The sequence below is a fragment of the Prunus persica genome, chromosome G8 (assembly GCF_000346465.2).
Source record: "Prunus persica cultivar Lovell chromosome G8, Prunus_persica_NCBIv2, whole genome shotgun sequence".
Classification (NCBI taxonomy): domain Eukaryota; kingdom Viridiplantae; phylum Streptophyta; class Magnoliopsida; order Rosales; family Rosaceae; genus Prunus; species Prunus persica.
Genome location: NC_034016.1, coordinates 18,074,290 through 18,084,969, shown reverse-complemented (window position 1 = coordinate 18,084,969; position 10,680 = coordinate 18,074,290). Strand labels below are relative to the sequence as shown.

The 10,680-nt window shown below is 38.1% G+C and overlaps 2 protein-coding genes and 1 pseudogene across 4 annotated transcripts; 1 reads left to right on the top strand and 2 right to left on the bottom strand.

The window, feature by feature from the left end:
* LOC109950722 overlaps positions 1 to 1,025 on the bottom strand; it is a 6,794-nt pseudogene extending 5,769 nt beyond the window's left edge.
* Positions 2,047 to 5,277, top strand: LOC18768077 (probable protein phosphatase 2C 27). Of its 3 annotated transcripts, none has more exons than XM_020570374.1 (5): positions 2,047 to 2,207; positions 2,766 to 3,179; positions 3,281 to 3,475; positions 3,630 to 3,835; positions 4,508 to 5,277. In XM_020570374.1, the coding sequence occupies exons 2-5, from the start codon at positions 2,979 to 2,981 to the stop codon at positions 5,064 to 5,066; spliced, it is 1,161 nt and encodes a 386-aa protein (XP_020425963.1). In that variant the 5' UTR covers positions 2,047 to 2,207; positions 2,766 to 2,978; the 3' UTR covers positions 5,067 to 5,277. The 3 variants fall into 3 exon arrangements, with proteins under 3 accessions (XP_020425963.1, XP_007201086.1, XP_020425964.1); XM_007201024.2 differs by having other exon boundaries at positions 2,066 to 2,212; XM_020570375.1 differs by lacking the exon at positions 2,047 to 2,207 and adding an exon at positions 2,219 to 2,321.
* LOC18767064 (nucleolar complex protein 4 homolog B) lies at positions 5,879 to 10,430 on the bottom strand. Its single transcript, XM_020553812.1, has 15 exons — positions 9,966 to 10,430; positions 9,775 to 9,867; positions 9,603 to 9,676; positions 9,438 to 9,499; positions 9,274 to 9,325; positions 8,987 to 9,087; positions 8,807 to 8,880; positions 8,569 to 8,670; positions 8,403 to 8,461; positions 8,093 to 8,267; positions 7,428 to 7,601; positions 7,122 to 7,284; positions 6,888 to 6,945; positions 6,694 to 6,799; positions 5,879 to 6,349 (listed from the first exon to the last, which is right to left on the bottom strand). Exons 1-15 carry the CDS (start codon positions 10,329 to 10,331, stop codon positions 6,143 to 6,145), a joined length of 1,866 nt encoding a protein of 621 aa, XP_020409401.1. The 5' UTR covers positions 10,332 to 10,430; the 3' UTR covers positions 5,879 to 6,142.

Here is a 10,680-nt window from a genome sequence, read left to right as displayed (position 1 = left end):
TAATTCGGGGTGGGTGGAGAGTTGTGAGTGTTGTAAACACTTTGTATATTTTCTCCCTTTAGTAAAATGATCTGCAGCAGGTCCGGAGACGTAGGCACAATTGGCTGAACTCCGTTATCAAATTTGTGTGTCTTATTTCCTATGTTATTTCGCATTCTCACTAATCTGGTTTATAGGGAAATCTGCGTTATTTCCTAACATATGAACATATTAAGATAAGGCACCATCTTGTAACTCCCTATGTCCTGAAGACTAAGCTGGAGGCCTTGTTCATAGTATGTTGGGAGCCAATTCATCATCACATGCAAAGCATAATGGAAAGTGAAATTCCAAATTGGTAAGCTCCCAAAAATACTCTTCCATGGGATATTCTCTGTTCTTTTAGAATTTCGTCCGTCCCGATCCTCCACTTCTATCTTTTCATGACCCCTTTTGATTAGCAACAACGCTTCTCCAAAACCAGTTGTAGCTTTTGGAAGCTCAGATTGAGGTGGGTTGCTAGCATAGTTTAACCAAACCACAGACCACATAGTACCTAAAGTTGCTTCAGCCAAAAATACAAATTGGGGGCTACTCAACTTCACAAGGCTTGGAACCACAAGCATTCCTGCAGCTGCACCAAGGTACATTCCAGAAGAAACAGATCTAGACCTCTCATGTGGAGGCACCCATTGAGCAAGAACAGAGTGGATTGAAGGGAACATGAAGCCTTGTGCCACACCAAGAAGCAACCGAGCCAAAACCATCATCGCAACGCGATTACGGGACAAGGGCATAAATTAGAGACCATGTCACAAATGAGTGGAGAAGAACACACCTCCCTCCTATTCTCTGAGCTACCCAGCCTCCAGGGACTTGTGAACAGGCATAGCCATAATAGTGCCTTTGCTTGATTGGCTCACACCAGCAGCGTCAGCTGCTGCTGTGTAAGCATTTGAGAATCCCACTCTTTCTACATAGCAAATGCATGTGCTGATGAAAGTTAGAGTGACAATCAAATAACGCTTTGGAGATCTTGTCCACATAATTCATTGGTATTCTGAGCAAGTGGCACAGTGAAATTTTTCCTTTATTAAGAAGTGCTTTTAGAAGAAGAATACAGCAGCAAGCTCATGCCTTTGGAAATCTGTGGATATGGGTGGTCAGTTCATGTCAACATGCATGAAAAGACAACTACAAGTTGTAAATGAGAATCAAAACCCATGTTTTACTTACTGAAAAGAAGCCGAACAATTGGTGAAATTTGAGTGATATGACATAACTTACTCTGTTTGCTCAAATAACCTATCAATTGATTTATTTTATTTTATTGGGGTAAGAAAATTACCCATAATTTAGATAATAAATCCCAAAAAGGTCATCCATTTTTAATAACAATCTGACCACAGAGTGGCATATGAAGATAGGGATATTTATTAGTGACTTTTTTGGTCAGCTTGAAGATGTGTGTTTATTGGGTCTATTACCTGTCTAAATCTCCATCGTTAGAAACAAAAACAAAAACATGTCATGAAAATGTCTTCTAATTTAATTTATTTGGCTCATTGATGTAATATCAATTGTGAAAGCTCACCTCTTTAAAATGCTCTTTGGTTTGATACTCATTTTCCTAAAATTGAAAGATTTTGCAAACCTCAATTTTCAGTTGTTATAAAAAAAAAAAAAAGATTTGGGTGGATTTTCGTTGTTGCTAGTTGGAAAACATGAATGGGATCGCCGTTGTCAACGACCGTCAACTACCAGTTCCCAAGTTTGGTGAAAACCGTCAGTCATCATCCGGCCGTCAATTATCAACTGTTGCAATCCAACGGCAGACACGACAGCCCAGCCGCAATTGTTGAACCTCAACACCTGACACTACAACCCTCTCATCTCCGATTCTCCGGTAACAACCCAAATATCAAACATCCTACGTGCCACGTGCCAGATGCCCAGCTGTCCGTATTTACAAGTCCACCGGGACGACCCGCAATGACCGGTTGACAAAACCCACGTGCCAGTTACCCTCTGTTTTCTTCATCGATCAAACTCTTTCTACATCTTTATTCAACATCAATCCTACACATATCAACCCAAAAAAAATCATTTATAACCATTTTTTTTCTTTTTCAGTTTGAAAGCTCTTGGTGGTTTGTGGGCTTGTTCCTCTCCTTTTCCAATTTCTCTTTCAGGGATCTTTGAAGATTTTTCTTAAGCTAACCAAAACAGTACGGCAAGTATTATCATCATCAGTTCATCACCCACCAACTATTTTGCTCTTTAATTCTATGATTTGCATATGTCACGCTTGATTCTTTGTGGCTGAAGAGTTGTCTGGTTTGGTGTGTGATTTGTGTTGCAGTTTTGAGTAATAAGTTTTGGGTTTTGTTGCTCAACTGCTTTTGCCTATTTTGTGCTGGTTTCTGTATTTGGATTTGTTGTATGCAGTTTAAATCTGTGAATTATAGTTTTTATTTTAAATGAAAACTATGTTTTTATACTTCCCAGAATTAGAATAAAGTCATGGTCTTTGTTTCTGGTTTTTCTTTTCTGAAATCTGATATGGGTTGTGGCAGATTTTGGTGATTTGGATTGTGATATGGGTTTGTGGATAGTCCTGAAATGGCAAAGTTGTTATTTAAATATGCTTTTTGGGGAGTTTATGTTTAGGGTACATACTTGTAGCTGGTGGTTCAACAGATTAACTGGGCTGTTTGATCTTTAATTTTAGCTCAACAAAATAATTGAGAAGTAAGTTGAGAATTTTCTGGTCATTTTCTACTCAGGTGTCCATCAAAGTATCTGAAGAAACAACCCAAAAGGAGGAAAGCTACTTGTGTGGTATGATTTGGGGTCTGTTCCTGATATCAGAAATTGTTTGCTTGATAAAAGTAAGAAGCTTTTGAAGTTTGAACCAACTCTTTGCAAAAGGATTGGTTGAAAGGGAACACTTGAGGTCCAGTTTTTGATCCAGGATTGGATTATGTTTTGGAGAGAAAATGGCTGCAGGGACCGATTACCCATCTCCACTTTCCATGTTAGATGGCAGCATCAGAAAGGAGAATGTTACTGTTACAAAAGAAGAGAAATCACTTACTTTTGAGAGCTTAAAGCAACCGAACATGGGCAAACCTCCGCGGCACCTCTCAGCTATGAGGTATTGTGTGAGCTCTGCCCAGTTGGCTCCTGCAACTGAAGTGGTGAGATTGATTTCTATCATCTGTAATAATTGCAGTTTTCTATCGTTTCTTCATATTAAAGTTGTATGGAATTTGATGTTGCCTTTTCACTCCTTGCTTAGGAGTCGGATGTTGGGATTGTTAGCTCAAAGTCCTCATCAGATAGTAACTCCGCATTTGTACCTGTTTTTCGCTCTGGAAGCTGTTCAGAGATCGGTCCAAAACCTTATATGGAGGATGAGCATATCTGTATAGACAATATTTTCGAACATCTAGGTGCCACTGCGAACTTTCCTTCTCCTGGAGCTTTCTATGGGGTTTGTAATTTAATCACTAACTAAGCTATATAGAGTTGTTTCTAGAAACATTAATGCTGCTTTCATTGTTGATTAATGAAAATGGCGGTGATTCCTTTAAGTGCACAACTACCATAACATGCCATGATGTGTCAACATTCTTGTTCTACTGCAGGTTTTTGATGGCCATGGTGGTACAGATGCAGCTTCTTTTATCAGAGAGAACATTTTGAGGTTTATAATTGAGGATTCACATTTCCCCTTTTGTGCCAAGAAGGCTATTAAGAGTGCTTTCCTAAACGCTGACCATGCTTTTGCTGATACTGGTTCTCTTGATAGTTCCTCTGGTACCACTGCACTTACTGCCCTCATATCTGGAAGGTGAGAGTTTTATCCTTCTATTGTTTATTTTCTCATCCATTATTGGTATCAGTCTAGCTTAAACTAAACGCTTAACCATGTCCTTGTAGTCACTCTTCTAATGGTTGTTTGTTAGTTTGCGTATCTGCATTATGCTCTGTCAGACTCCGTTGTGGGTGTACCAAAATTTTTTCTCTTTTTTTTCTCTTTTTTTTATTTTTTTATTCTTTTGAACAAATGGTAACAAAGATTTTGAAGATTATGGAGTTATATGATGTAGAATGGTTAATCTGCCAATTTAAATTCTATTGAGATCGTTATATATTATAAGCTATCTTATTGTGCCAAGTCCACGAGTAAAATTTCATCATTCTCATCGACCAATGTCATCCATGGTGATTTCATCCAGGAATGCTTTCAAAGACATTTCTTGGCATCAATATAGAGGCTTGTAGCTTGGTAATAAATCTTATCTGTGGGAGGCAGGGGGTCACATTTGTGAAACCTTCCATGGTGCAATAGATATGTGGCTATAGCATAGCTTTATGGTCTTGAGCAGGTAAACTGGATGAATTTTTCGTAGTAGAAGAATGTACTGGCCACTTCCTGTAGGATTTCAACCACAAAGTTCTCTCCACGTCAGTTATGTCTTTATAGATGACATCATGATTTACATGTGATTTCTTCTTTCAGGACGATGCTAATTGCCAATGCCGGGGACTGCCGAGCTGTGCTGGGAAGAAGAGGTAGGGCAGTTGAGCTTTCCAAAGACCATAAACCCAATTGTGCCTCAGAAAGAGTAAGAATTGAGAAACTGGGAGGTGTAGTTTATGATGGCTACCTTAACGGTCAATTATCGGTGGCACGAGCTCTTGGAGATTGGCACATGAAAGGCTCCAAAGGTTCCTCTTGTCCTTTAAGCGCAGAGCCGGAGCTTGAGGAGACAACTCTGAGTGAGGAAGATGAATTCTTGATCCTAGGCTGTGATGGGCTGTGGGATGTGATGAGCAGCCAATGCGCAGTTACAATTGCAAGGAAAGAATTAATGCTTCACAATGATCCTGAGAGATGCTCAAGAGAGCTGGTTAGGGAGGCACTCAAGCGCAATACCTGCGACAACCTGACAGTAGTTGTGGTATGCTTCTCCCCAGACCCACCACCTTTGCTTGAGATCCCGAAATTGAAATTCAAAAGGAGTATATCAGCAGAAGGTCTGAATCTTCTGCAGGAAGTACTAGATAGTAAATCATGATCAAATTTGATGCTTAATCACATTTGTGAATGATATTGAAGAATCGGTCATTTTTCTCTTTTTATTTATTTATTCATAATGTCATCAACAGCCAACCCTTGCATGTTTTGATCTGTCTTGGGATCTAATTAATTTGTTGGCTATTGAGTGAAATTTGTTGTACATAATGTCGTGGTAAATAAATCAGTTTGTCCCATGTCTTGGTAACCCATCCACCCATCTCAAATCACAAAACCCAAATTTATATGAAATAGTTTTAATCCTATGAATTATCACTACTCTCTCTTATGTCTTTCTTCAATTTAGAGGAGTAGTAGGAGAAAGACAGGTCTTAGTTTGGTATCAGAGCCGGTTACAATGGTGGACAATCTAAAGGTCAGATGGCGGAGATGGAACGCGCTCTTGCTGAAAGACTCCATAAGCTGACCACTCTTGAGAACAGAAAGATTTAAAAAAAAAACACCTGTGACCAAACCAGCAATGTTCGAAGTAGATCATCGGCTGAGTTTCAATTTGATAACAAACATAATTCTGATTTGGCTTACGTGAAATGAAATGTGGGTCAGAAACTGAATTTATTTGTGGGAAATTAAAAATTGAGGAAACTTCATGCATTTGAGTCTTTTAAAAAAAGGATTAGACAGTTGGGAAGGAGCCTTAAAAGCATGGAAAAGGGCCTCACAAAACCGACTACGCGCAATGCACGGTCTGATGTGCCAAGAAAACCAATGCGAACAGCAATTATGCTGTTTTTGGGTAAAACCACCTTCCAAACAATGCACACAGAAAAATGATTAAATTAACGCGCCTGATCACATCATTAAGGGAAATTATCGGCTACGAAAATGCATGTACAAAGATAACTTGCCAACAAAATAGTAGGTTAAATTCAAAATCTGATGCAGCTTTTCTTTTTACCCTTTTTTGGAGCTCAAAATTTGTTGCAGCTTACAAAATCAACAAATGAGGAAACATACACCTAAGAACCCCAAAATTGTTGCTCAAATCTTATAATTCACGAGCATAATCTTGCCCCCTTGAAAGAAAGGGCAAAAGAGAGGGATGGCACACTTTGGTTATGAACACTCAACTCGTTGTCGTTTTACCGAATTATGATCACATTCTTGATCTATTTTCCCATTCTCATCATTGATGTCATTCTTTCGCTTACTGTCTTCACATTTGAACGTCCAACCAAGAAACTCAGACTCGGACTCCGAGAACAAAGAGGTGGGGGGTACTTTGTAGTATGCAAGTGGAGCCAATTTTATCCTTCGTCTCATCTGCAAAATAGAGTCAATGCAGTCGCCAGATCAGTGAAATCACATACTACATAAAGAAAACTGCAAGGCATTTCCTTGGACATCAGACAGATTGATAAAGTAACAAATATATGTACTCTGTCCTACAACGGTCCCAAAAAAAGAATATACAAAAGGCCACAACTATTTAGAAAATAAAATAAAAATTGCCAAACGTAGCCTGCTGTCAGATGACCAAATGTACAGGAATCAACACGTCCACAGATGGAACTAAACTTTTTTTTTCTATCCTTTAAAAGATAAAATTGAAAAATGCATTAAATGTATTATATTACTCAATGAATCCTGAGACATGATATTAATACCTGCTCTCCAAATATTGTTGCATATGAGCCTGAGGTAAAATCTCCAACAGAAATTTCAGTGGTTTTGGCTCTGACTGTCAAATCATTCTCAAGTGACAAAACAAACCTAACAACAAAGAAAAAGGATATCAGGAAAAATCAAAAGGTATAAGGACCATATAATAATGACACACGATCAGGACTCAAGCATGAACCTTGATACAGCAGGGCAGTAGTGGTGACGGAGGGTATCAATCTCCCAGAGTGAACTTCCTGTTCAAAAACATCTCATCAATATGTAAAAGTAAAATTTATTTAATAATTAAAGCAATAATGTGTGTGTTGTCTGCTTTCAAATAAAATTTGAGCAAGTATACCACATTCATGGCTTACATGAAATGCAGGTATTTGGCACGCAGAAATCACATTTAGGGGGAAAAGACACTTACTCATGGCATTTGATTTTATAGGATCACTTTGTTCATTATCAAAAGGGTCAATGCCTGGTTTTTTGACTGACTTATCTGCTGAAGCAGTTGCAGTGTCATCTACACCATCAGCAACCCTCTGTTCTGTTTCTGGATCATCTTTCACAGTTGCACCACCACCTACCTGCATAAACAGTAGTCTCCTCAAATGTATCATGTATGAAATGAATACTTTGACAAAGAACAGTACAGCTGACCTCACTTGCATTCAGATCAAAAGGATAGTGAATATACTGACAAAGAAACAATTAAAGATTGTGTGGATACCCGATTCACCAAGCAATTGATTGAAGGATGTCTCCGTAGAAGATTATGAACTAACGCAATAATAACTAACGCTCCAGACGGAGGAACTGAAATAGAAAGCCTGCTCAATTTCTTAGCAAAAGCAGCAGCCAAATATGCAGGAAGAAGTGGTGATTTTAAGCAAGCATCCACAAGCTGCAAAATTAAATAGCACAAGTATAAAATTACCGATTCATCCAACATAAACATTTAAACCGGGTGTTCAACAATTATGCAGACCAAGCAAGCAACCTCATGTTCATGATGCATTATTGCAACAGAGTTTCCTGTACTTTAAGCTCCAGAACTTAAACTCTGTGAAGAAATCAATCAAAGCCACAACTGATGGGAAGGTCATTACACTTGAACGACTTTGTCAAATCCCCTTAGCTTTCTTTTTTTAATGAGTAAATGAGTGTTTTAATGATAACATATAACCAGTCTAGTTGATGCAAAACTCAATAGATTTAAAGATAACACACACATCTAAGCATATATTATCATATGTTAAGATTCACTTTCTATTTTAATTGCTGATAATTGTAAAACAACACAAATGCACACTCACACTCATACATAGATATACATGCGTTGTGTTATAGAAGTATATCTTTAACAACTGTCACCGCAGTAATGATCAGCATTACCTGAAAAAACTTTGATCGATGTTTTGCCATAAAAATAGAAGGAACCAGTAGTGCATAAAGTTTCTCATAAAAGTTGGGGTACTCTAAACCATATTGTGTCATGAGGATGAAGAGGCCGCTAAGAGCCATGACGCTGATAACACCACCAATGTCATATGACCGAGTTAAGAAATCACTGCACATTGTCAATAAATGAAATGTCATGATCTTAGAAAGAAGTTGCTGCATGTTGTCAAGCAATGAATAGACTCAAAGTCACAAAGAAGAAATTGGAAAAATATGCATAAACGTATTTGGTAAGAAACTTTACCATAACAAGACTGGGTTAGATAGATGAGGAATGACTGCCTGATGGAGAGTGGCAAGAACCTGAGCATCAAAAGTCACAACATTTAAGATAACAATAAAAAACCAATTAAATTTTGTTCGGGCACAACATTTATGAGAAATCATGGTGTGGCAGGTATGAGCCTTACCTCCTTGTACACATCAAGTGGAAGTGGTAACCTTAGAAATGATAACCATGCTTTAGTAAATTTCAATTTAATCTTTTTGGCAATACTGGCTGCAGTCAACACCTGAAGACATTATCCAAAAAGAATGTGGAACGTTAATCTCATAGAAATATACAGAGGATAATCTAGTGAATGAATGCACAAACAATTTTGATAGTTGCATTGAAACATCATCTTCTGAAGATAACTGATAGCTTGCCTTATCATTGTGCTTCTCAGTCATGTGCTGTTTATTTTCTGCTTTAAGATTCCCAGAAATATCTTCATCGTCACCTTTACACAAGAATCTTAATCAGTAATCAATAATGATATCTTCCACCAAAGTAAAGTATGAGTTTAACTGTTGAAGCACTGATTTGCGAAGGCAGGGAACACTCACCTGATCCACTCCACATGTCATAATCAGTTTTCTCAACTGAGGCTTCCACAGAGGGGATGTGTGACATTATGTAATGAATCTTGCGAATTAATAGATCCACGCTGCCAGTAAAGGATTTTAAGAAATCAAAAGCTAACATCTTGCAGCATCAACATACTAAGAAATATAAACATTAGCATATATATATAATACATTGGGGTCATTTACAAATCTTAACAAGAAAGAGGCAATGAGAAAAAAAAGAGAATAGAAATTTCCAAAGTGATAACATTGTTGATTATACTAACCTTTCACTTGGATGCCCCCCATTGTTGCCGTCTGTGTTCAGGTTTCTGTCATCTAAAGGAGATACAAAACAATAAACTAACTAAGATAACACCACCACAACCACCCCAAAAAAGATGAAACAAAAAATTATGAAACTTGCAGCAAGGACCACAGCAGGAAGTACCAGAAATGTCTTTTGCATCTAGAACTCTAGAAAGTTTTTCCAAGCTGATGTAGGTAAAATAACTGCAACAAACAAATACAACCATTACAATACTTTTTTAAGTAACCATAACAAAACTTTCCTGACTAAAGCCTCCAGTAAACAATAGAAGCCATGTGACCTTACCGGACGTCAATATACTTGAAATACTTGGATGCCAACAAGTCTAACAAGAAATTAGCCGGTGTCGTAGAGTAAACCTATCGATGAGAACACCACATTACAACTTACTCTTTCAATAACATTAAAAATTCAAATTCAAATTATAAAAAATTCAAATTAAGCTTGTACAACTTACAATGCTACGAAGCAACCTATGGTAAATAGCAGAGTGAAACCTTCCCCCATTTCCAGACTTCACAAACTCCATTATTGTGTCCAACACCACCTCCTAATCACAGTATCAGCAAGCACAATTTAGAAGGAAAAAAATCTATAATTACAAAACAAAACAAAAAAGAAAGGAAATTCAACAAATAGAAAATTGACCTTGAGAGTTTCATCGGATTGAGGAGAAAGCAGGACTTGGATGAGGGACTCGACGAGCTCGTCGAACTTGGACCGGAGCCAAGTCCGGTAGATGAAGTCAGGGTCGTCCTGGGATGCATTGGAAGCGGAAGGCTTGGAAGAAGAGGAAGGAAGGTCAGGCAAGAGAGGGGTGAAGAAGGCCTGGAGAGAGAGGAGGGACTCGAGAACGAACTGGGGAGGCGAGGTTGGGGAGACGAAGGAGAGGAGCTTAGGGAGGTTGTTGACGTGGGCTCTGGAGGAGAGGAGGTCGTGGCCTAGGGTTTTGAGGTCGGAGAGCTTTGTGCTTTTGTGCTTCTGCTTTTGCTTCTTGGAGAGAATGGAGGCCATGGTTGCTGCTGCTGGTAAGGTGAAGGTTCGGCGGGAACGGAACTGAGGGGAGAATGAAGAAGAGAGTTAGGTTTTTAGGTTCGACGATTTCAATTTACTAAGAACGACAGGTCGTATCAGATATATTTTATTTGGCAGATTCACTGTTATACCCAATATATAGGTCGAAATTTTAAAAATACTATATGAAATGAATTTTAAAAATACATACAAAACTCATTTACAACATGATAAAAAAAACTTTTAACTTCTTATAAATTAAAAAACTGTCATCAATTTCTTAAAAAAAATTCAACACCAAAACCTTATAAATAAAAAAAACTCAAAACACTTAGGGCATCAAAGTAAT